Source organism: Oreochromis niloticus, linkage group LG5 (genome assembly GCF_001858045.2).
Source record: "Oreochromis niloticus isolate F11D_XX linkage group LG5, O_niloticus_UMD_NMBU, whole genome shotgun sequence".
Classification (NCBI taxonomy): domain Eukaryota; kingdom Metazoa; phylum Chordata; class Actinopteri; order Cichliformes; family Cichlidae; genus Oreochromis; species Oreochromis niloticus.
This window is the reverse complement of record NC_031970.2, coordinates 20,537,918-20,563,951: the sequence shown is the minus strand read 5'-3', so window position 1 is coordinate 20,563,951 and position 26,034 is coordinate 20,537,918. Positions and strand designations below refer to the sequence as shown.

General features: G+C 39.8%; 3 protein-coding genes and 1 non-coding gene across 4 annotated transcripts; 3 read left to right on the top strand and 1 right to left on the bottom strand.

Annotated features, from left to right (window-relative positions):
- The first annotated feature begins 1,225 nt into the window (after window positions 1–1,225).
- Window positions 1,226–10,506, top strand: LOC100693219 (protein bicaudal D homolog 2). The gene is made up of 8 exons (XM_003459741.5): window positions 1,226–1,723; window positions 4,525–4,737; window positions 5,309–5,461; window positions 5,775–6,239; window positions 6,945–7,940; window positions 8,080–8,231; window positions 8,666–8,897; window positions 9,246–10,506. Exons 1-8 carry the CDS (start codon window positions 1,484–1,486, stop codon window positions 9,246–9,248), a joined length of 2,454 nt encoding a protein of 817 aa, XP_003459789.2. The 5' UTR covers window positions 1,226–1,483; the 3' UTR covers window positions 9,249–10,506.
- A 793-nt stretch (window positions 10,507–11,299) lies between these two features.
- Window positions 11,300–15,859, top strand: card19 (caspase recruitment domain family, member 19). Its single transcript, XM_005465430.4, has 6 exons — window positions 11,300–11,422; window positions 11,847–11,986; window positions 12,876–13,032; window positions 13,162–13,224; window positions 13,480–13,545; window positions 13,692–15,859. The coding sequence occupies exons 1-6, from the start codon at window positions 11,416–11,418 to the stop codon at window positions 13,799–13,801; spliced, it is 543 nt and encodes a 180-aa protein (XP_005465487.1). The 5' UTR covers window positions 11,300–11,415; the 3' UTR covers window positions 13,802–15,859.
- LOC112847017 (U6atac minor spliceosomal RNA) lies at window positions 14,715–14,842 on the top strand. Its single transcript, XR_003220290.1, has one exon. It is a non-coding gene; the product is annotated as a U6atac minor spliceosomal RNA (small nuclear RNA).
- Window positions 15,860–16,662: 803 nt separating the features above from the next.
- On the bottom strand, window positions 16,663–23,114 carry LOC100692675 (ninjurin-1). Its single transcript, XM_003459739.5, has 3 exons — window positions 22,908–23,114; window positions 18,219–18,456; window positions 16,663–17,238 (listed from the first exon to the last, which is right to left on the bottom strand). Exons 1-3 carry the CDS (start codon window positions 22,962–22,964, stop codon window positions 17,096–17,098), a joined length of 438 nt encoding a protein of 145 aa, XP_003459787.1. The 5' UTR covers window positions 22,965–23,114; the 3' UTR covers window positions 16,663–17,095.
- Window positions 23,115–26,034: the final 2,920 nt, after the last annotated feature.

The window sequence follows — 26,034 nt, the reverse complement described above, 5'->3', positions numbered from 1 at the left end:
GTCAGCTGTACATCCATGACCCAAATCTCCCATTGTATCACATCCCAAGGGTGCTCTATTGGATTGATATCTGATGACTGTGGAGGTCATTTGAGTAGAGTGAACATGTACAAGAAACCAGTTTGAGATCATTTGAAGATGGTTATCCTGCTGGACACAGTCAATAGAAGATAGCCACAGTGTAAACAGATGGACATGGCAAACAGCAGAATTCAGATAGACTGTGGCATTTAAATGATGCTCAGTTAGTACTAAGTACCCCAAAGTGTTCCAAAGAAAAAATCTCACACACCATTGCGCCATCAGCATTAGCATGAGCAGCTGATATAAGGCAAGATGGATCCATGCTTTCATCTTATACCAAATTCTGTCCCTACTATCAGAATGTTTCAGCAGAAATTAAGACTTATCAGATCATGCAATGTTTTTTCCAGTCGTCTATTGTCCAGTTTCCTGTTCTTAGCTGCCACTTGTGTGGAACCCGGTGTGGTCTTTTGCTCATCTTCTTCAACGTTGCACGAGTTGTGCATTTAGAGATGCTGTTCTGCACACCTTAGTTGTGGTGAATTGCCATTTGAGTTACTGTTGCCTTCCTATGAGCTTGAAGCAGACATCAACCATGCTCACTGGATATTTTCTCTGTAAATCCTAAAGATGGTTGTGTGCGATAATCTCAGTAGAGCAGCAGTAAAGTACTCAAACCAGCCCGCCTGACACCATCAATCATAAAACTTAAATGAAATTCACCTAACTCACCTTTCTTCCACATTCTGATGCTCAGTTTGAACTTCAGCAGATAATATTGGCCATGTCTACATGCCTGGATGCATTAAGTTGCTGCCATGTGATTGGCTGATTTGATATTTGCGTTTATGAGCAGTTGAACAGGTGTACCTAATAAATAAAGTGACTGAAGATCATATTTCTATAATTAACTAATCTATTGTTCATTCGACAAGTGAGTATAACGAAAATACCCATAGACTCTAATAAAGATCCTAATTCCCAATGTAATTATAGTTGCAATTTCACTATTGATTCTCTAGATGGCGTTTCAGTAAACTGTGGGGTCCTGTCTCGACAGACGCAATGCATTCTGGTACTTGTAGTCAACGCGGCTTCAGAAGCAAGGAGTACTTGAGGTGGCGCGCTTCACTTAAAACTACATTTCCCTTCGTAGTCACGCTGATTTGAATGCCGTGTAGGGGGGAGCTTTTTTTTTCTAATCGATGATCTCAACTGAAGTTTCCTCTGTCAGCTTCAAGAAGGGACAGAAAAATATCGAGAATGAGCAAACTGTTGTCCAGTTTAAGCTCCGTCGAGGTCCGCAGTGAGAGAAAGCCCGGGAAACTAAACACAGTTTAAGCCCAACAATGCGCCCCAAACAAAGAAGGCAGTGATTTGCGGTCTTGGTGGTTTGCTCCGCTGCTCCCGCTAGTCAGGGCTGGGTCCCGTTACAGTTGGGAGTCGGCGGCTCGCCAAGATGTCTATGGAGGAGCAGGAATATCCTGAGGCGGTACTGGTGACAGAAGCCGGGCCGCAGTGGCTCCAAGCCGAAGTGGAGCGTCTGACCCGGGAGCTTCGCGAAACGACCCAGGAGAAGATCCAGGCGGCTGAGTATGGGCTGGCGGTGCTGGAGGAGAAACAGCAGCTAAAGCAGCGATTTGATGAGTTGGAGACGGACTACGAGACGGTCCGACAGGAATTGGATCAGCTGAAGGAGGTAACCCGAGGTCACCGCCACGCAGCCAGATATAAGTCCTGGCATCAGTCAGTATGTGAAGGCGAGGAGAGCAACTTAGTGCATGTTATAATAGTAGCACGGTGGGAATTTAGAGTGACATCGGGGATCAAACTAGAAGCAGTCGGTAGTGGGGTTTGCTTCCTCTGAGCCCCAGCCCCATGTCTATTTATATCCCTCCTGCCTCCTCAAATATTATATGAAGTTTGAAATATGCATAACCACCTCCAAGCAGAAATATTGCAGTGTTACCTAATGTTGCCTCGCCTTAAAGGATGAAAACTGTCATTAGTTTGGATTACTTGCCTTTACTTGCTCCAAAGGCTGAGGCCTTGAAATCAGACTGTAGCTGCAGTGGCTTATGTCACATTTAAGCCTGTTTGGCCAATTTGCTGTTAACCTGTTTAAAAATAACATAGAAGTTTTTCCAATGGTGAAATCACTAAAAAAAGAAGTTAATAACCCTGAATATCTGTGTTTCTTTTCATCTCCTAATAGCTTGTCTGTTGAGACATTTTTAACCCACAATGTCAGCCAACCCCTAGGCCCTTCAGTTTCACTGTAGAGGAATAACCTCTACAGCTAAATATGACAGGTGGGCGAATCTATGAATCTAGTAAACATTAAGCTAAAGAAAGATAACTTGGCAACACTTTTTCACAGCAACTCATAAGACGCACCACCAGCCACTAAGATCCTAACATGTGGGAAAATCTGTCTGTATTTCATTAGAGAATAAAGAAGTGTGTGTGTTGGGGGTGGTTGGGAACTTCCCTTCAGTTCAGTCTTAAGACTGTTGTCACATCCAGTCTGTCAGTCAGTAGAGGAAATGCATCCTAAAGCACTTCCACATTGCTGTCTGTCAGCTGTATGTCTAAATGTCCAATTTCTATTATTAGTGTCCTTCAGTGTTTGTGTTCACGTGAAATGGTGATAGGTCATTGTGTGTAGGCTGGGCTTAAATGGGTCGCAGTCTTATTAATACCTTTATACAGGAAATCTAGTCTAATATCATGAAATGTAAATTAAAAAGGAGGATGTGAGATTTTTGCCACTACCGGGAATTTTCTGGTTTATAGATTATAGTTGCATCACGAAGTGACTAATTGTTGTGGTCATTTACTTAGTATCTCATGACTGTGACAGTTTCCCCTTACTACAGTACATCGCTGAGTAGTGAGGTAGGTAAAGGAATCGTCCATCCTCGTCCTCTATCAGCCTCCTATCGATTCACATCATCATGACTGACCATGACTATGATCCTAGTTACACAGATCTGTTTGTCTGACTGAGAATTGGCCGGAAAAAGACATCTAACTCTACAGTGGGTTCCATTTGCTGTTACGTAACTGTTGACTTAATGTGTGTTTGGCTGTTTAGTAGGTAATTGTGCAGATATGGCATCAAATTATTCATCAGTTTACTGCTATTCTGAAAATTAGTTCACATTGCACCTGCTTAGTAAAACTATTCAAGTGACATTTTGCAAAAGATTCCAAAGACTGTTCCTAGTAGCTAGTTAAACATTGAAAGTAAAACACATGCTGCAGCTTTGGGAATATTGCTTGCCATTTATCCAATCTGTTTTAAAGTAGATAAATATTTATTTTATAATATCAAAGCAATATCTGTACAGATTTGTCTTTGATGATTATTTGAACAGTGTTTTTTAATTGCAGAAAAACACAGACCTGTCAAAATGTCAATAAAATTAAAATTTCTGCCAGATTTTGAAATTTACATTTGAGTACTTTGTAATCCTCAAGTGACTGAACTGTTTTACCAAGTGGTGGTCATGTATGAAGCTAGAGTATTTGATTTTATACTGGATACTTTTTTTTAAAAAGATTCTATATTTTAACATAATATTCTATCATTTATTTATGGCAGATATGCTGCAGTGCTCTATTTTTATTAGTTATGGTTTTATGTATTACTAGGCTTCAAGCATTTACAAATACACTTGAAAGCAGTTAGTTTTGTTGTTTATGGCCTTGTAATTTAATTATCAAAAACAATGAAAGTCGTCACATCCACTTTTTTTAGTCTATCTTTGTGATTATGCAGATTGTACTGTTCTGTATCCTCTAGTAGAGCATGACTGCTGTAAGAGTGTCACTTCACTATTGTAGTTTCTCACAAACCATCTCGTATTCTGTTACAGTATAATTGTTGTCTCTGCTAGTTTCAGTATTTATCGGTATTTCATGTTTGATGTTTTTTGTGCTAATGAATGTCTACATTTCATTTGGGATCCATAAAGGCTCTGTCATCATCATCGTTAAATAGAGAAACAAATTCATGTTAGGAAACATTTTATCATTAGAAAAATCAGTTTGGCCAAAATTGTTGTTTGAATAAGTTTCAGATGTAATCTGTGTTTGCAGCAAAACTCTTCTGTAACAAAAAAACCCAAAGAAATAAACACAGTGAATGTAACATGTAACCATGCATCCCCAATTTAACTACAATTTTATTTAGAGTGATGAGTAAGAACCGATACTTATCGTGTATATTTCCTTATCTGTGGTTTCATTTCCTCTCTTGAGATGGAGAATTTTACTTAGGTCATTGTTACTAGAAAGAACTGTCCAGTACCCCATACACACACATTTGTGATATTTTCTGAAATAGTTATCAAATTGTGAAGATCTTTATTTACTGAAGTCTCTAACTAGTTATTTTGGCCATGCTCGTGGTTGTGTGCATGTGTCTTAAAGCAGGTTTGTAATGAATCGTTAATCAAACATGTTTGTTCTATTGCTTTTTGTGTCTGTCTTTAGGCCTTTGGACATGCTTACTCAACCCACAGAAAGGTGGCAGCAGATGGGGAGAGCAGGGAAGAGTCATTGATACTGGAGTCTGCCAGTAAGGAGGCTCTCTACCAGCAGAAGGTCCTGGAGTTACAGAATGAGCTCCGGCAGGCCAAAGCTTCCCTCGCCAGTGCACAAGCTGAAAATGACCGCCTGTCATCCATTGCCCTGGAAATGAGAGAGGTAGGTATTGAGAGTGCTGCAATATGAATTTCTTATCACGATTTATACTCAAATGCTCACTTTAACTCCTGTTGAGCATTTTCTTATCATAGTATATAGTAAGCCAAGGGTTGAATCTGCGTCTTTTATGTGTCATAATCGGAGATCTGCTATTTGCAGCACATTTGGGAAATCAATGAAAGCTTGTAATGCTAACTGAAGTTGACTTGTAGACTACGAAAAGTTGCCAGTGTTGGTTGTGAGAGAGCTGCTTCTTATCATGGGGGAGGGCCAGTTTGCACGGTTGCACTGAGCCCAGCAGGAAAGATGATGTAATGGTCCACAGTGAGTGACACAAAGGATGTCCTCCACCGGGGCTCTCTGTAGAATGAATTGGTAAGTGGACCATGTCCTCCTTCCGTCATTGCACATGGCTGCCAAAGACTTGTGGCATGTGAAGCACTCTTGCCTTTATTTTAACTCATTTGCTGAACTATTGCAAGCGTGTAGTTTGTGATTTACACTGCATTTGCTCATGGTGAACATAGGTTTAAATTAAAGTTCATTCAGTTGTCCCCGTTCTTGTGTGCAGAATTCAGAGCTGGCAGAGCTGCAGCGCAGTCAGCTGCGGGATGACATCAGAGAGTACAAGGTTCGGGAGGCTCGACTGCTGCAGGACTACAGCGAGTTGGAGGAGGAGAACATCTCACTTCAGAAACAAGTGTCTGTGTTGAAACAGAACCAGGTGAGACTGGCCATAAAACTCAAGTTTTGTAGTGGGTGGAAATCATTCAGAAATAGCTGTGTTGTTCATGTTTTTATGAGTCAGACTAGCCATATTATTATTTTGGTTCTAATATCGCTACACAGTCATTATGTCATTTCCTTACAATTTAAAAATATGAGCACACACCAAATTTTACATTCAAAAAATGGGTCTGCGTGTAATATTTTGGCCAACCATGATGCACTTATGCCTGTTTCACAAATTATAACAGATGCTGCTTACTTGTGTAAAAGTATTAGCTGCGTTATTTATATTTTTGCTGTCTCTACAGGTGGAATTTGAAGGTCTAAAGCATGAGATCCGCCGCCTGGAGGAAGACACCCAGTGTCTGCACAGCCAGCTGGAGGAAGCAATGCGTCTGAGGGAAATTGCCGAGCGGCAGCTGACGGAAGCTTTAGAGACCATCAAGACAGAGCGTGAGCAGAAGGCCTCGCTGCGCAAAGAGCTCTCCCACTATATGACCATTGGCGGCTCCGTGTACAGTAGCTCTTTCAGTATTTCCATTGATAATGCCAAACTCCACGAGGACCCTTCAGCCATCAATGAACCGGACAATGATGATCTAATAAGAGGGTTTGAGAACGGCTTGGTTAAATTGAGCGAAAGTGATGAAGACAATAGAACTGCAGTGAACAAGAGAGGAGAGGGCTTCAAACCAGTCCCTAGCTTGGTGGACGACCTGCTGAGTGAGCTCAACATATCAGAGATACAGAAACTGAAACAACAGCTGGTGCAGGTATGAGATCCATCAGATGCACTTGGCTTAAGAGCTATCGTTTTCTGACTGCAGCATACCTGATGCCATGATTTCTCATTCAGTAAAAAGCTTAAGTTCTACTGTAGATGTCGTAGAAAGGCTGCCATGCTATTTTCACTAGATGATTATCGTGGCCAAAAGAATTTAAGATGTTATCACAAGAGTTTTGAGAAAACAGGAAATGCTATCAGTCTAATGCATCCCTAACTTTATTTGTCGCTGTGTATTCTGTGGATCTAGAGCGTATAAAGGGCAACTGGGCTAAACCAGCATAGACAGATGTCACCCATGTGTGCAGTAACTCAGTTTGTATACAAAATATCATTCATACAAAATAAAACAGCACGCCAAACTACAGTTACTAGATAAGAACACCACAAACTGTGTGGGGTTTATACAAATCTACTAGAAAAGTAAATGACAAACTAAGGAGCTGAACTAAATCTGTAATGTAGTGATACTAAATGACTAGTAATCATCAGGATTGGCAGGTCACACTGAGATAGCTATCATTGGGTACACCATTAACTGAGTCACTCAAAAGTTCCTGAAAGGTTGTTAAGAAACTTTAATTGCACTCTGTCACCTGGCCAAAAAGGCCGTTCCTGTTTTATTCTTTCTCTTTTTTATATATATAACGTGGCCTAGCTGACTAATGAACTCTTTATATCTGTGTTTCTGTAGGTTGAGAGGGAAAAAGTTGCCCTGATCAACTCTCTGCAGGAGAGCCAGAAGCAGCTGGAACAGGCCTATGGGACTGTGTCCGAGCAAAAGCAAACGGTCAACAGGTTGACTGAAAATCTAAGTGCAATGAGGAAACTTCAGGCCAGTAAGGAGCGGCAGTCTGCCCTTGACAGTGAGAAAGACAGGGACAGCCATGACGATGGAGACTACTATGAACTGGACATTAACGGGCCTGAGATTCTGCAGTGTAAATACACCGTGGCAGTGTCTGAAGCTGGAGAACTGAGACAAGAGCTGAAAACACTAAGGGCGCAATACGAGGAGTGTCGAACCCAATATGAAGATGAGCGAGCGCGGCTGGAAAGCGATGTCCAGGACTTGAGGGCAAAGCTGTCGTCCTTGGAGAAAATTAGCCAAGCAGATAAAGCAGCGTTGTCACGTCTGGAGAGGGAGCTCTGTCTGGCCAACGAAGCTGCAGGAGAATCACTTGGCAGCCTTAATGTGGCGCAGGATGAGCTCGTAGCCTTCAGTGAAGAGCTGGCCAACCTCTACAACCACGTGTGCATGTGCAACAATGAAACCCCTAACCGCGTCATGCTCGACTATTACAAGGAAGGCAAGGCCATTGTAAGAAAGGGGCAAGAAGCAAAGGATCACCAGTCAGTACTTCTCACTAACGGGTTAATCAGTGAGACTGAATCTGGAAAGTCCGACTCCAGCAGCGCAGCAGTTACTGCAGCACACGAGCACCGGCCGGAACCCATGAACATCTATAACCTTGTTGCTATTATCAGGGACCAGATCCGCCACCTGCAGCAAGCGGTGGACCGCACCACAGAGCTGTCACGTCAGAGACTTGCCAACCTGGAGCTGAGCACAGTGGCTGACAAAGACAAAGAAGCGTGCATGGAGGAGATTCTCAAACTGAAATCCCTGCTTAGTACCAAAAGGGAGCAGATTGCCACTCTCAGAGCTGTTCTCAAGGCTAACAAACAGGTGAGAGGATGGTTTGTGTATGTGTCAGGGGAACGATGTTTATTAATGCGCACACAGAATAGAATAGCGATGCAAAAACCACAGAATTAAAAAATTGCAGAACTTTGCAACATTAATCATTTTATGTTGTTCCCTTCAGACAGCTGAGGTTGCTCTGGCCAACCTCAAGAGTAAGTATGACAGTGAGAAGACTATGGTGACTGAGACTATGATGAAGCTCCGTAATGAGCTCAAGGCTCTGAAAGAGGACGCAGCTACGTTCTCCTCTCTCCGGGCCATGTTTGCTACAAGGTACGACACATACTTTAAATGTAAATCAGCCATTATGTACATAAATTGGGCAAGTATAATTAAAAAAAATAAATCCGTTGGCTCAGACCAAACACATCCTTCTCTGTTACAGGAGAAATTAAAAAGAACATTGATATAGATTTGTCATATTTCTGCTTCTTAACTCGAGAGAAAATATTTTGCGTTTCTGTGTATTTCTCTGAGAAAGATGCAAAGCATTGTGGGAGCAGTCTCATGTAATACTTGTGCAGTTAGTTAGCGTGGTAATCATCCTCCCATCTGGAAAATGCAGTCTGGGGAATCCTGACAGCCGCAGTAGTTTGAGGCAAATTGCTCCACCTGCTGGCAGTCAAGTTTACCCCCCTCTTCTCTTCTCTTCTCTTTTCTCTTCTTTTCTCTTCTCTTCTCTTCTCTTGCGTCTTTTTTCCTCTCAGGTGTGATGAGTATGTTACACAGCTGGATGACATGCAGAGGCAGCTGGCTGCTGCCGAGGATGAAAAGAAGACGCTGAACTCTTTGTTACGTATGGCCATTCAGCAAAAGCTCGCATTAACTCAGCGCCTAGAGGATTTGGAGTTTGACCATGAACAAGCGCGCCGCAACAGCGCCACAACAGTGGGTGGCAAGGCCAAAACGAAGGGCAAGGGAGGCTCTTCCAGCCGCAGTGTAAGTCACGAGCTGTAATGCAGAACGACCTCTAAGGCACAAAATTTCAGCTAAGGCCAGTTCTTCTAGATGCTTTCAAAAAGTTTAAAAAAAATGCAGCATTGAGTTATTTGTTTGGGTTTTTTTTAACCTTTTTTGGTGTTATGAGCACATGACGTGCTAAGTATAAGCAGGTGTAATTTAATGTGGAAAGAGGAAGAACTTGTCCCCTGTAGTAGCCTAATAGGCTATTGATGGTTCATGACTGAACCCTGCATGCAAAGCACACCCAACACCTGTGTTGTGTGTCTCACTTAATGCAGGAGAAATTGAAATTAATTTCATTTTTTTCCTGTTTTGTCTTTGCAGTAAACTCATGAAGCCAAGTGTCCTTAACGAGGTCCGTCAGGTTATGTATGTCAGTGGCCAGTTGTCTGCTCTCCTGGTTTCTCCACTCTCAATCACAGTCCATATCACCATGTCACTACTAAGACGAGAATATGTCAAACAGTATTAGCCAAGAGCCTTGTTTTAGAGTGCCAAAACAGCTATTTAAAATAGCATCAAATTCTATGAAAACTGCAGAAAATAACACACCAGCTACCCGGTGCAGTCCATCAGTCTTCCAAAATATGAACCACTATGATTACTCAACCGGTTGAAGGGTCACAATGGGTGTTTTGTGGGTTACTTAATGCCTGTGTTACCCTGACTGAGCACTTTTTTTGTTTTACGTATTTGCTCCGAGCTTATTCCACTTTCTAAAATGATGCTAACTGTTTCAAGTATTGTATAATGTCTGTATTCTGTGTGCATGCTTGTCTTCCAACATACCTTTAACCTTATTTATTTCATAGCAACAAAGTCACAGATTGCTTTTAAAGCCACAAGTAAGTCTCTGATTTTGATGTCCGTTGGCCTTAGATTTAGTATTTGACATATACTGACAGCCAGAATTCTTGATAACCGTGTCTTCTGTCGTGCTGTATTGTCATAACTCTATGATCCTGCAAATATGAAGCTTCAAATACGGGATCTTAACTACATTGTGTATCACTATGTTCCTAATAGATAAAGCAGAGCTGTTACAAATTAAAAGTATGCTCATTATGTCTGGAAAAAGAATAAAAATGCAAATCTTATTTAAGGATTTATAAGTTAAGGTCAGATGTATAGTATTCATAAACTCTAAAAATTCTTTATCATGAATAAAGTTACTGTTTTAATACAATTTTTTGTAAAATTTTTCAAATAAGTCTGCAGTGCCATTGTGTGTTTTTTCTTTATACAAGTGCCACTTTCAAACATTACAACAAAAAGAACCCTAAGTGTTTGTACTATATAATAATATTTTACATCTTGTTGCTCACATTATTGGTCCTAATTGATTGCAGTTTTTTTTACTATAACTGTAATTGTATTTATTTGACTCAGTTCCTTCAGACTACAGGATTTGAAATCCTTTTTATTTCATAAGGGAGTGTGCATTTAGCTGGCAGGTTGAGACTTAAGAAAATACTGAAATGGGAAAAAAAAGAACACAAGCAAAAATCCTAATTGTAAGATCCTGTCACTGCTTCCTGTTACAGTATGTCTGGTGAAGAAATAAATCTAACTTTTACAATTCTGATGTTTGTTTGTCTTTTTTTTTGACTCACCCCTCATTTCTTTATATTTTTCTAGGAAAGATGTAAATGTAAGTATATACGGCGAAATGAGCTCTCATGCAATTGAGGCTTCAATGAACAGTAGAAGAATAAATTGAAGGGCCAGATGCATCTCTCAGGTCCTGTGTCAGGTCTTTGCTGGATTTTTTCTGTTTCCTAAAGACACGACTTCAAGAATACTGTTCATCTGTAAATAGTTTTTCCTCACTTTGTCTAGCTTCCTTAGATTTATTTAGGGACACACTGCACACCATGCTCAGATATGCCAAGTTTTCAGCTAATAGCTCTTTGGGAATCACATGTTGGTGTGAAAATGGTATTTTATGGTTGTCACACTTATCTTCTGCATTTTTCTTATATTTACCAGAAGAAATGGAAACAAATAATGTGGGGGGTTTTTTTCCAGCTAGTAGATAAATGCCTAAAAATACTATTTAAAATTGGTTATTTGGCATGTTATGTGAAAACACAATGCTGCTTCATCCCTTGAGTTCGGATACGCATTTTATGCTTGAATGACTCATTGGTCAGTGATTGACTATATCACATCTAACATGAGCAACATTATGTACGCTATTACATTAAGTGAAACTAGACAACTCAAAAGTGGTTTTACATAGAGCTCTCATTTTGCACTTGTGTATAGACATAAAAAATATACATCGGTTATGATACAAACAGATCCAAATAAAATTGTTACAGTTCTAATTAGTTACAGCTATAGCTACATTGTATAAAGTTGGTTGTTAGGGGGTCTTTGCGCTGAAAAGGGTTCTTTTTCCTTACTGGGAGACGTTGACGTAAGCCCATCCCTGCCGGCGGGATGACGTCAGCGGGCGTGTCCAAAAACAGAGGGCACAGGGGACTCTGCAATGGGAGGTTTGTGTATTTCTTTACCTAAAATAACAAATAACGCTTATTCTACAATATCTAGCCCTCAGTTTTGCTATAATATGACCCCATTAGCTCGGAGTGACCAATATTACGACAGCAGTGGCAAGCTGAAGTTTGCGCTTTGCCAAAGATAATGTATCGTCTCATTCCAAGTCATGTTCGGGACTTTGAAAAGTTTCTTAACTTACACGTTTGACAAAAACGTGTGTACGGCCACATTCCATTTTCGCACGCCTCATACTCCACACTTGCTAAAGTTTCGAGAGAGAAAAAATAACTGGCTTTAAAGTTTCTTTTCTATGAGCAAACCACTGCATACTTACGTACCCTTCCAAAGAAAGTGCTAGCCTGTTGTCAAACAACTGCACATATACCGAATTGGTTTTAACGCCTCCGTTTACACCGACAGACAGTTTTTGTGAGCAGCTCACAGAGGACAGCACCTTCCTCAAACATGACCCGAAACTGGACACAGAAGTCGTGGATAAACTCATCCTGCAGCTCAACAGAATCTACCCGCAGATTCTCACTGACAAGGAGGCAACCAAAGTGAGTCATCCTCAGCAGCCATTTACTGTGTCTGAGGCATACTGACAGTGGCGCAACAGAATAACATTCAAGTAAAACAATGTTTAAAAAAAAGTTGTACTGCTTTAGAAATAAACTGCAGTGTTTATTAGTGTAGTTGCAAGTGCATAATAAAACCAGTCAAACAGCAACAGAATGGCCATGAGCTCACATATAAACTATGCTGTTATTACAAGTTTGATCACTTGCATGCAGCATTTGGTTTCGCTATAGCTGTTTATGGTAGCTGCTATGGTTTATACAGTGGTTGCTAGGGGTGTAACAATATTGAAACACAGACCAAAACCACGATTGAAACATCTGCATACCCGTATCACAGTTTCATCTTTCATTACTGTGATATATACATGGAGGTGTTCATGTCTGGTTAAAACTGTTGTGTTCAAAGATCATTAAAGTGTGCACTGATCGAAAATATGTCACGTTTTTTGTTCATGCTCAGTTATAAGAAAGTTGTCAGGCCTGTGGTTTAAAAAGAAGAAGAAAGTGGTTTTGGAGAGTTGCTATAATTGTAGTGATTGCAGATTTTCAGAACCTCAATCTGAAAGTGTAACCATAGTCAACGGGATAACAGGAGTAAAAGAAAGAAAAGAGTGAATCTGCATACAATTAAAATGCTCAAGCACTGTCAAGTGCCTTTAAAATTGTATTTCAGCAGGCACACTTACATAGACCAGTTTAAATTCCAGTAATAAATGTATTTATTTATGTACCATCGCTTCAAGGGAAAGTATTTCTACACAGACACCTGGAAAGATTCATGGTTCAGATAATCATGAGGTTAAAACACTATAGTGAATGATTTCTGTGTAAGATTAACAAATAATATCTGTTGTTAACTGTTGTCCAGTTCCGAAACTTGGATGTACCTACAAGTGTTCGACTGGGTGAGCTCTTGACACACCTACAAGGGAAAGGAGAGGAAGCATGCAGGGAATTTTACAGGGCTCTTCACTTGCATGTCGAGGAGGTCTACTACAGTTTGCCTACAAGGCTTCACCTCAGAGGTTTGTCTTTGAAATTGCTTTTACTCATATCATACCATTTTCATACATATCAGCTTTTTTGGAGGTTATGGGAGTAATTGTGCTCATATATTTAGGCATATTTTACATTTTATTCCACCCTGCTTCCAGATTCCTTGGATCCGCTCAAACTTCCACAGGTCATCAAACAGAGACATGCTTTGAATGACAGAGGTAAGATTTGGAGGGAGGGTAAAGAATTAGTGCCTGCTTGTGTGCCATGTAATATGCAGTGTAATTTATTTATGTATATAATTAAGAAACAAAACTATAAAACATAAACAGTGATGCTGCTTTTAAGCTGTGAGGGCTTTCCAAATGTTTAAAAAATAACGTTCAAAACTGTGACAAAACTATCCAAGCCAAAACGTCTAACTATTTAGCACTGACATGATACCTAATTTTTTTTATGTGCTTCCTGTTTTCCAGGTCCCCTCTTCTTTATGGGCTGTTTCACTTTTGTAGTGGGAATGGCTTTCTTCTATTACTACAGTGGTAATTTTTTTTCTCCCAGATTTTTCACATGACTTCATCTTACTGTTGCAGTATATTGTCAGGATTATCAAAATGCTAATTTTAATTCTGTGAAACCAATTTTCACCTTTTCCAGAGGTCATTTTTATTTCTTTCTTATTGTGTAGAAGCTAAAGTGACAGGAGGAAGCCGGGCACTCGGGATGGCTGCTCTGGGACTGAAAAGAAAAGCTCAAGAAGTTCTTATATGGTACACTGAGGAAAGCCTCACAAAGTAATGTGAATCTTCTTCAGTGGTTCTCCTGCTGCTTATACCAAATCACAACACACTATATATTTTCAAGGGTTTAAAGGTAATTTTGTACACAGTGTAATTTATATATACTTTTATTTTGCTTGTTTGCATTTGGTACTTTGCAATTGAAAGTATCCAATTTAAATGGTTTTGAGGGAGTAATGCAGTTGAGGTTAAAACTAGTTTAGGAAAATGAAATGGAGGATTTGTGCTGCTGAATTCTTCCACAAAACCAGTTTGAAACAATTTTTTCCCTAACAACCCAACTTACTTTGATTATTACTTTTATCAAACGGAGAAATTTAAAAACTAAATAATGGGGTGGTTCTTGACTTTAATCTATGATTTGTTAAGAACATTTTGGTGATGAGACCTTTTTAAGTTAATGGTTTGAGTTATTTTTTTTGAAGAACTAGTTTTAAGCCCTGCAGTTAAGTCAAGAACAGCCCCTGGTTGCCATCTTGTGGTTAAAAGAAGAGCTACATCAGTAAACTTACGTCTGTTTCATAAGAACTTCCCCAAATTCCGCTGCTCACAATACAAATAAAAGATATTAAGTGTGTGAACAACCCAATACCACATGGGACAAGTCACATCCATAAAAGTAATGTTTTCAATGAGTTTATAGCGAATGTTACAATCACGTGACCACATCTACCAATGCGAGGACGGCCTCCTGCCGCAGTGTACTATGGGTAGAGTTGCAATCTATTCAAAACACATACATATCGAATGAAACTGAAAACAGAGAAAACATAAATGGTGAACCACTGGTTTGAAGGATACCAGGGAAATTCGAAGTTTATGATTACAAGAAAATCCGGACTTGACACCGTGAGTGAAACCAAGCTGTGTCCTCGCGGGTATATATGACGACGACCTGCCTATCAGAGGGCGTGTTGTATGAAAGGAGAGAAGGTTAGCACTCCCCTTGACAAGGATGGAATTGGCCCTAGTGGCCTGCAACACACATACGGTTAAGGCATTGCCACCTACTTCGTGGCATCTCTAACCATATTTTTTTCTTATTTTTAACTGCTGTCATTAAACTTCCCGTTACTATTTAGCTGACTCTGTGTCACTTACCACGCCCTCTTTTTCACCGTGCAGCCGAAGAACGGAAATCTGGCATACTCTTTGCTTCCGCTGTTTCATTGTCCTCTTTTGGCTTATCACTGAATGCACTGAAAACCTGGCGTCAAGCTTCTCACTGAAGTAGTTACATTTAGTTTACTACAGTCATAAATAAATATTGTATCAATATTGTATGGATATTTTTGTCTTGTTGTCCATACTGTGCGTCTCCTGCCTATTTTAAATACAGTCTAGCAATAAATTAACTTGCACCAAATGTTGAAACAAATACAACTTCATAGTATTTTTTGTAAAAACGCACACAAGATATACTGGTAATGGTGCTTAAACCTTCTTCATGGTTTGAAGGTCAATTCTCAGGATGTCAGATGCTAATATTATGGCAAATTGTAGTTTAAATGATTTTTGTGTTTGTGCCTTGTAATCAACCTCTAAACATAAACATTTGACTTGTGGTGAAGATTAATTAACATAAAGCCAGAAAGTTTGACATGATTTGTGTGTACGGTGCCTTACACGTGGGAATGCCATCATTTTGTAAAACTGACTTTTGTCTTCGCACAATAAACCAGTAACAAAAAAAAAAACACTCAACTTCATGGTTTTGTAATTTTATTTTGTATAACAAATTGTTTTAAAATAGGCAGTGTATAATACGAGATTATTAAAAGATAAGAAAAATGATCCTTAAAAAATGAATTTAAAAAAGTCTTAAAGTAACCATATAATTCATAAGTAACAAACAGAGAAACAAACATAGGCAAGGAACTAAGTTTAACCTGTTAATATCCACCAGGTCACCGGTAACCCATCATGAGTTAGGGTTTGGTTTTATTTTAACCACTGATGATGAAGTGTAATACATCTTTTCTTTTTGGTTAATTTGGGTTCTGTCATTCAGGTGAAAGTTCTATAAGAAATGTGGTGGACACAACCAAACCAAAAACTCTTAACAGTAGGTGGGTCAACAATGAGATGGTGTATGCTAGGAGGTTGCATTTTTTCTTTCAAAAGATTTTGCATAGCGCTTTAAAAAATAAAGCAGTTTAGGTTCACTGTAAAAATTATTAGAATAGTAAAGCTGTTTTAAAACACCCAGCACGCCCCTGCGGGCGGTTTATCCTTCAAGCTCGGGTCCTCTACCAGAGGCCTGGGAGCTTGAGGGTCCTGCGCAGTATCTTAGCTGTTCCCAGGACTGCGCTCTTCTGGACAGAGATCTCCGATGTTGTTCCCGGGATCTGCTGGAGCCACTCGCCTAGCTTGGGAGTCACCGCACCTAGTGCTCCGATTACCACGGGGACCACCGTCACCTTCACCCTCCACATCCTCTCGAGCTCTTCTCTGAGCCCTTGGTATTTCTCCAGCTTCTCGTGTTCCTTCTTCCTGATATTGCTGTCATTCGGAACCGCTACATCGATCACTACAGCCGTCTTCTTCTGTTTGTCTACCACCACTATGTCCGGTTGGTTAGCCACCACCATTTTGTCCGTCTGCATCTGGAAGTCCCACAGGATCTTATATATATATGTATATATATATATATATATATATATATATATATATATATGTATATGTATATTTTATATAATACCTCATGCAGCAGCAACACAGGATGAATCATGATACACTCACCATGGTTAATTTTCTTTGGATTCTGTTGTAGTGCTTGTGTTTTTTGTTTGTTTTGTTCTTTTCAAAAAACATAAAGGCATACTAACCTGTTTAAGAACTTCAAAATAAAAGCAGGTGTTCTTCTATTATGTTGTTTGGGAAACCTTCATAGTAATTGTGACTGACTATTGCTCCTGATGTTTGTTTTATGCGTACAGACAATTATTTATTTGCATCAGTAACCTGAGCATGAGAAGATGTAACAGACTATTTAACAGCCACATGAAATAAGAACTGATCAACACAAGTTGTGCATGACTGGCCATCGTCTGAGAAGCAAGGAACTCCTTTTACTCACACACACACACACACACACACACAGCAGACAATATACTGTAACTTGATTCTCTGAGTTCGCTGGTTCTCCTGAGACCTGATAGGTTGAATTACAGAAAAGCAAATACACCTGCATGCCAGCCAGTTTGGTGAATAAATGTCTTGTCTCTCCCTGTCTGGGTGTCCTGCCTTTACTGAATTGATCAGCAGAGATTGAAAGCCTTTTAAAACACAATCAACCGCTCGAGCTGGGCTGCTGGACACCGAAGGCTGTAATGAAGACGTTGATAACCACTATGATAAAGACGAAAGCTGTGGTCACATTCTCCAAAATGTCCAATCTGTAGTGATTTCTTTGATCGTTTAGATTCCACTTAACTAAAAAGAAGAAGCAAAACATTAACATGAGGATGGATGCATGGAAACATTAGTCATCATTACTGTTTGTGCACAGTCACTAGGAACTACCTCATTTCCCCACATGGGGGCAATGCACAGTTTTCTGTCACATTATTACTGAAAGATATGATATAAACTAGGTGACAGCTGCTGCCCTCAGGTGTATAATTAGTTCTTTCTTTCATCAAGACATTAGATAAGAAGGGAACGTTTATGGGTCTGTTTATAATCATGTCATAAGCCTGTGCTTGTACATGCTATCTCTGAGTGTCAGCTCTCCTTCGAGAGTACTGAGAACTTTTTAAAACTGGAAACAGCCGAGGGTAGTGGCAGCTCACATGCAGCTCTTCCTGCTGTGACTTTATAAACTCAGCTCTCTATAACAACAGTATTGTCTGTTAGCTTAAGATAAGAGTTTGGCATTCAGGTCAGTGGGTGGGTCACTGTGAAGAAACTTTATCCTGTAAGCCTTTAATGAGGTTCCAGTTCAAAATATTATCATATAAGGTTTAAGAAAAGATGTAGGGAAAAAAAGGTCACAAATTTTTGATATCCTGAGAATTCTTGTTGAAAAGTTTAACAATCTAAAATGACATTTGTTCACAATTTATTCATGACCTTTACCTTATAGTGCATGCTTTTAAACTTTAGACTTCATGTAGCTGACAATAAATATATATTAGTGAGATCAGACAGAGACTAAGAAAAACTAACTTTTAAATTGCATTTATGAACACAGCGAATAATACCTATTTATCACTTTATACAAAGTATAAGTATTTAAAGTAGTAAAGATAATAAAATTATGGTTTACACTGAGTTAAAAAATTCTATAGGCTCATATTTTGATTTTGAAAATGGTTTAAAGCCAAAAACACCCAAAAAACTGTAAAAACAAAACTGTAAAAAAACAAACAAAGTTAACCAAATGGAAATCTGGCAACAACCTCCAGACTTACCTATGAAAATTAGCAAAACTCCGACTAGGATTTGCAGAGTGAGAGAGATGCTAATGAGAATAATGAGGGGCACATAAAAGGTGAAGCTTGGTCCTTGCTGCATCACTGCCTTCAGCTGGGAGGCATTAGCCATGAGCAGAGCTACATCCAGCATGCTTTCTGCTGCACTCTTCTTATTGGCATAGTGGTTCATATTCAGGGATCTGTGTAGCCGCCTCTCATGGCCCCGCCGCGGGACCTGAACACAAACACAAACCCCAACATCAGTATAACAAAGACAGCGAATATTACACACAATCACATTTAACAGCTCTACTCCCGATAAAGCTCAAAACATTAATACATGCAGGTAAGTTACTGGTTTAGTAATTATTAAATTAAATCACAATAAACACACTTTAATGTAGTACTTGTTTTGCACAATTTCACTAAAAAGCACAGTGATCTTGTCCTGTTGCATAAACTGGGGTATTTACAAGGTTACTTTAATATACAGAAGAGGGAGAAGTCCTCTGCTGCTGCCATCACAATGGAATTTAATTCAAAATGTAACTGGCTGACTTTACAGTTTTGGTTTCCCTAGAACATGTCATGATTAAGAATGAATTTCTTTTGTATTCTGCTTTTGTCAGCTCTGAACTATAAATGACAAAAATAATCCAGCAGAAATGGGATTTTTTTGTCAAAGTTCCACATAAGACAAACCCTCCACACTGTGCTGAGTCACCTAGAGCAGCGGCAGAGCTACGTCCAAATGCTCTTCGTGGACTACAGCTCAGCCTTTAATACAATCATCCCGGACATCCTCATCACCAAACTGGTCACTCTTGGCCTCCCTCCTCTCACATGTGCCTGGATAAAAGACTTTCTCACAAACCGGCCCCAGACTGTAAGACTCGGCCCTCATCTCTCCTCCACTCGCACACTGAGCACCGGCTCCCCACAGGGCTGTGTGCTGAGCCCCCTCCTGTATTCTCTCTACACCCATGACTGCAGTTCGACCCACAACAACACTCTCATCATCAAGTTTGCTGATGACACCACGGTAATCGGACTCATCTCAAAGGGAGATGAGGCAGACTACAGAGAGGAAGTCCTGAAGCTGGCAGCCTGGTGTTCAGAAAACAACCTGGCACTGAACACTAAGAAAACCAAAGAGCTCATTGTTGACTTCAGGAGACACAGCACTGACTTAGCCCCCTTTTACATCAACGGGGAGTGTGTGGAGAGGGTCCACACCTTCCGGTTCCTTGGTGTCCTCATCTCTGCTGACATCTCCTGGACAGACAACAGCAGTCGTCAAGAAGGCCCAACAGCGGCTGCACTTCCTGAGAGTCCTCAGGAAGTACAAGCTGAACTCCAACCTGCTGCTGACCTTTCACCGCTCGTCCATTGAGAGCCTGCTAACCTACTGCATCACGGTATGGTACGGCAGCTGCACCAAGGCGGATAGAGTGAGGCTTCAGAGTGTGGTCAAGACAGCACAAAAGATCATCGGCTGCCCTTTCCCCTCCCTGATGGACATTTATTCCTCCCGCTGCCTCAGCAGAGCAGCAAACATTATCAAGGACAGCTCCCACCCTGGTTTCAACATGTTCAGCCTGCTTCCCTCAGGGAAGCGCTACAGGTGCATCAGCACAAAACCCACAGACTCAAAAACAGTTTCTTCCCCAAAGCGATAACCACCCTGAACTCACACATGCACCAATAACACAGCCCCCCCCCCCCCCCCCCCCCATTTTTTTTTTTCCCACTTCCTCTATGGACCACCACTGTGCAATACCAATTCTATGTGCAATAGCCCAACTGTATATACACAACACTATTTATTACATATTACTTTTTTTAAAACCGGCTTGTATATTTGTACATTTTATATATATATATCTTTTTCCCTCTGTTAATACTGTCCATATGTATATAGCGCTGCAGAACTGTAACCCCCCCCCAGCATGTTTGCACTGAGTAGGAGATGCTCTGTATCTCATTGTACAACTGTATAGTGACAATAAAGGCATTCTATTCTATTCTATTCTATTCTATTCTATTCTATTCTATTCTAAACAACGCAGAGTTTATTTATCGCCTGCTTCAGTCAACACATGACTTCTCAAATCTCGCTGAATGTCTTTAGCAATATGGTGCATTGTCCATGGCTGGGTGTTGTTTCAAAAAGGCAACATGTCACATGCTGAACCTGAGAAATGATGTGGAAGATATTAATGGAAGTGAAAGTATTTAAGCTGGACAGGAACACTCATCATGTAGAAGGTCGAGGAGTTGGATTTGGGCCAAAGGTCAAAAATAACACACATCCTCTTATTTCTTCTTTTTTTTTTTTTCCAAAGTGACCAGGTCACAAAAACACCACAATGACCTCTATCCAAACACAGGAGGGAAAGTGAGTGAAGACGCTTATTAATATCTCATGAATAAGTATTTGTTAGAACATACATTTGAAATCATAAAGGGTGAAATCATCACACTTATCCCACTATCAGGATTACATGTTTGATTACTGTGAGACACTCAAGATTATTTATTCAACACTAAACAGAAAGAAATAAAAAAGACAGAAAAAAAGTAGTAGTTATCTTCCGTTTCTCTTCCAACTTAACTGCAAGTGTGCTTACTTAAAAAAAATACAAACTTTTCATCACAGGAAACTATGGTCACTGCTGAAACCCCAGTTTCTCCTTATGAGATTCTCATACAAATTGCTCAAAGTTTCAGCTGGGTGGAGGTTTAACTGCCCAACAACACCAACCTTGTGCCCTGGTTGGCAACATTATACGCTTAAGGTTCACTCTGACTGCAGCCATGAAAACCTGCCCGGCCACAGAAGGAGAAAAACATACTTATGAGGTAGAATTGAGAGTCACCAGCTTTCACCCACTATATACTTAAACTCCTAACTGGTGCTCTCTCTCTCTCTGAGTTACTCTTTCTTTGTTTAGTCTTTGCTATTTTTCACTGAGGTTTTCCAGATAAAGTTGATAGTGCTACTTTTCATACTGAAAACCTACAACTCAACTTATTTTTAAACATGTGACCTAGTTATTTTTCATTTACAGTGGAAGATGAAACATTACAGTGTTCACCACATGTGATAATCATCTTCCTTCTAGGGAAAAAGTAGGAGGGCAACTAATTACAGTCCTATTTCCAAAATGGTTACAACACCTATCATGTAAAACTGCAACGAATTTTCGGGGATTTCATCCATTAAATATCATTAATATCATCAAAACATCTGCATATTTTAGTCTGTGTGTGACACTTGCAGTGCCATCTGACAAACCAGTTGAATGGCCCTGATCTTCAGATGAAACTGCACTAGCTGCATTATTTATATGATCACGTCATCTATCAGCTGTATTATTTTATTTCACGTATCAAAAGAAAGCCTATAACTAGTAAAGATTAGAAATCATAACACTAACATTAATGGGGCAATCTGGATGATCAGCTTGTAATATTGTGTTTAGTCTTTGACTGTTGTGTGATGTGGTTTTTTATTGTGTAGCTAACCAAAGGCCACCATAACCCAAACTACTATGGGAATGAAGGACCTTTGGCTACCCTTCCTGTTTTATATAATGTCTGTGGTTAATATTAAATCAAGCTCTATGTACTATGCAGTCTAAGGAGCACAGGAGCTGTTACGTGAGACCTCTGTCTGTGTATATCTTTTACTCAGACTTGATCATTATTACTTTTAATTATTACTGACAACTTGGGAATGCAATTAATGTGACTCAAATTATGACTAATCAAATTTATAGCTAATAGCAATTTAATAGTGGTGGTAACAAACTGATTATAGGATTCAGTTAATCAAGTAACCTAATAATTTTGGTACAACTCAAAAGAGCCTGTCAATCATTAATGATTGGTTTTCTCTGCCTTTGGTTTGGATTACCCATTGCGTCCTTGTTCAGAGTCTTTCCTGTGGACTGCTATGGCAGAATAAGCAGTGTACCCCACAACACTTATTGTATTGTATTGTAGCTTTCCATTGCACTCATCGGCTGAGGTCATCCTGCAGTTTATTCCCATGCAAGTGACGCCTTGTAAGTTTTGATAAAACACAAAATGTCAGTTACTTTAATGTCATAGATAACTCTAAACATCTCATTTAAATAAAGCTCCTACTGATCTCAGACCACAGACACAAAGACATGTTAAAGATGTATTATTTGAGCAAATGCACTTAGTTACATGTTATTACTGATTTTGGGTGAGCTGATCCACCTGATCCTCCACAGAACAAAGCTTAAACCCCGTCCTCATATATCATCTAGTAAACTGAGCCTTTGCACAACAGCAGATGGACTCTCTCACACCACAAAACCAAGTGGAAAATGTTAGAAAATGTTCAAATTAGTCTTGGAATTAGAGGCAAACTAAAGCAAACCCCAGCTAACTGGCTACAGTTAGCTCCACTACATTTCTTATACTCTGAATGACACAAGTTCAGTCGCTCTGGTCTACATCAAGCGACAATATGAGGAGGAGTGGAGTGAACAGATGAGAGAAATGGATGGGAAAACCCCGTGTAAGCCGGGAATATCCCACACTGTCACAAACTGGGAGTTATTTCTGTGGGAATGTGCGCTTGGCTGAGCCTGAGCAGGATATTAGTGGGGGCTTAATATTGCTAAACAAGAATTTGTTGGCAGTCCTTACCTCTGCCTCGCCGTTTTTGTCCGCATCGCCGGTCAGTTCGAAGTTTTCAGAAGCCATTATTTGTTAATGTCTGTCGAACAGGATGTTCATGTAGCTCCCCTGTGGGACTGTGAAAAGCCGCTGCTGTAGTCGGTAGTTACAGTCTTGGACAATGAATAAATATGTGAGGAGGAAGGAGGACGAATAGCTTCAGACTACCGCCCCTAAAATAAGAGGGCGGCTGTCCTCAGAAAAGCGGGGGACTGATAGCAGAACTGTGAGGAGGGCTGGGTATCACTATACGATATATGGTTAGTACAACACACTTAAAGTAACACATGTAATGTAATGTATAAATGGGAATTTTATTTGGATAAACAAATTCGCCACACTCATTCGCTGACAGACGGTTGAAGCATGACTTTACTGCCATCTAGTGTGATAACACTGTATTACCCTTAAAACAAAGAACAGAATTGGACTTGGATGAACTGACTCTTCTTTTTCACTCATATTATATTTATATCCAAGGCTGTCCACTGAGAGCAGCTCACTGTCTTTTGAACCAAAACAAAAATAAAAAAGTGTAAATGGTGTGCAAACTGCCAATAAAATGTAAGGATAAATAACGTAAACGGGTACGTTAGAATAGTTTGAGGTGTTGGAGAGCGATTGTATACTTTGGCTCTGTGGGGCACAGAACCTGTGAGCGAGCAGGCGTAAATGTGGAGCGTAACAAGTTGGATTCATATGATTATATAAGGAAACGAGACAAAGAATTTATTAAAAATTAGCGTTTGACATGTGAACTATTTTCATTTTTGGTTTTTGAAGTGCTACACTGTCTTAGATATAACTTCATGTAAAACTCCAGGAATAAACAGTTCCTAAAGCACCCACTACATGATGTCATAGCATCATATATTTGTCACCAGTGGATGATGATTAAATGTTGCAAGATTGCTTTTTACTGCGAATTAAGTATCAAATGAAGTAAGAAAAAGCAAGTCCGGTCTTTCAGCTGAAATGTCTAGCATACTTTGGGTGATGGGTGAGTGCTACATAAGGCACAGTGAGGATGGCAGGACTATTTAATATTTGTATCTATGGGCCTTTACAGCCCCTGTTACCACCCACCAACTGATTCCCATTGTTCCCAGCGTCACCCTGGTGATCTTTGTCTCACAAAGTCGACTCTATATAAAAAAGAAAAAGTTAAACTCAACTTTCCTGTTGACAGGTGTGGAGAACTTTAAAATGCCTTCACAGTATAGTCTTTAAAATAGAAAAGAAAGAAACCCTGATACTATACTGTGTGCTAGATTTTTGGGAGTTGGGCTAACAGAGCACATGGACTATCTAAATGACGGGAATTGTAGCTTCCACATTTTATGGCCAAAAGGAAGTGATAATTACTTGCAAATATTTTGATTCTGTTGCTTAAAATCAAATTGTTTTCTTTAATTCGAGAGTCCTAGCTTTAGCATTTAAGAGATTTATATCGATTTTTACCTCTTCTAAAACAAAACTTTTATTCAGTGTCCTTTGTAGGGACCTCACATTTTGTGTTCAAATTTCAGGAAGCAGAGGGCAGACTGAGGCAGAAAGGGTTTTCCTCACAATGGTGGAGGAGGAGTCAGACCTAGAGCTGTCAGGAGATGACAGAGATGAGTTGTATTCACATACAAACAGAAGCACATGCATCAGGTTAGGGTTTGGTTTCTTCTTTTACTCTGTTATGTAGTTAATAATATTTATTATGAAAGTGCATTAAACCGTACCTTTCCTGTCTTTATCAATTCAATTTAAATGACACAGAAAGTTTAGAATAGAAAAAATGTCACAAGCCAAAGGGAGGTGGTTCATATCTGAAGATGGCCTTAAAACTGCAAACATTCTTCAGCGTATGTGTTCACAGCATGACTCAGATAACATAAGATCCAAATTTAATGGTTCCTAGTTATAGCCAAATCAATAAATCAAGACAGATTCTTCAAGATTAGTCCATCACAGAAACAAATGAGGGGGAAAAGATAGCAGTTGAGAAACCAAACCTCAGAGCTCCACGTCGTCAGAGCCCTGCCTTACACAATACTTGGTTACCATAACTGATATTGGGGGTCATCATTTTGCCCCAGATCAGGTGTCTCAAAAACTGGTTATGTCCTCCTCTGAGCTTCCACCTTATTGCTCTACTTTGGTCAATTATTTATTTGTTGTAGTGTTGGAAAGCCTATTTATTTCCCTTTAAATGGTGCCACATTTGTAAGGAAAAGGCATTTGTGGGTTGAGCAGCAGTTAAGTGTGTGGGCTGGGCCCTTGATAAACTTGTCAAGTCTTCCCTGCCAATGCCAAATGGCTAATCCAATCCTGACTCTTGTTTTGAGCTTCTGGTACCCCAGGTGCTGACAATATATATATATGTATATATATATATTTTTATTAATTTTGATGATACCAAATGCCCTAATTAAAATTCTAAATATATTATTATATTATTTTTTCAAATAAAGATAATAACAGATTTTGTACATCCTTCAGATATCACCATAAAATGTGTTTAAATACTTTAAAGGTATATGATGTAGACTGTCATCAGGTCTTAGTAGTTTATTAATGTCATGAAAATAATAAGAGTTATGTCACAGAGATGATATGAAAATGTGTTAAATATGTATTAATATATGCTACCTTTCTGGCTTAAGTTCAACCTAATTTTTATAATTGTTTTTATTTTTGTTTCACAACATGGATACAAAGACCCCGTTTAACCCTAAATCAGGTGGTTGATAAATCCTGTAAGCACAAATAAAACGTCTAAGGGGACTGAAACCTATGATAGCTCTTCGAGAAATACACCAGATGTTCTCATGTGTCGGTCTCTCTGCACGTCATCCATCCGGATGAGTCTGCTGTTAAAACAGGGTCCGGTGCGTGTTATCCGGTAACCCACAGCGTGCCTCTCGGTTGGTAGGCTTTCAGTCATCTTCCCATTGGAGGCTTAGCGCGTCACGATGAGGGCGGACAGCGGTGTGGACCACACAGCCTGTGTCCGGGGAGGGTGAAGGTGCCGCCTAAAAGCGTGCCAAGTTATTGGATACGTGTTGTTGCTAGGGGCGTGGGTTGTGCCGTGAAATGTTCTAGTTTC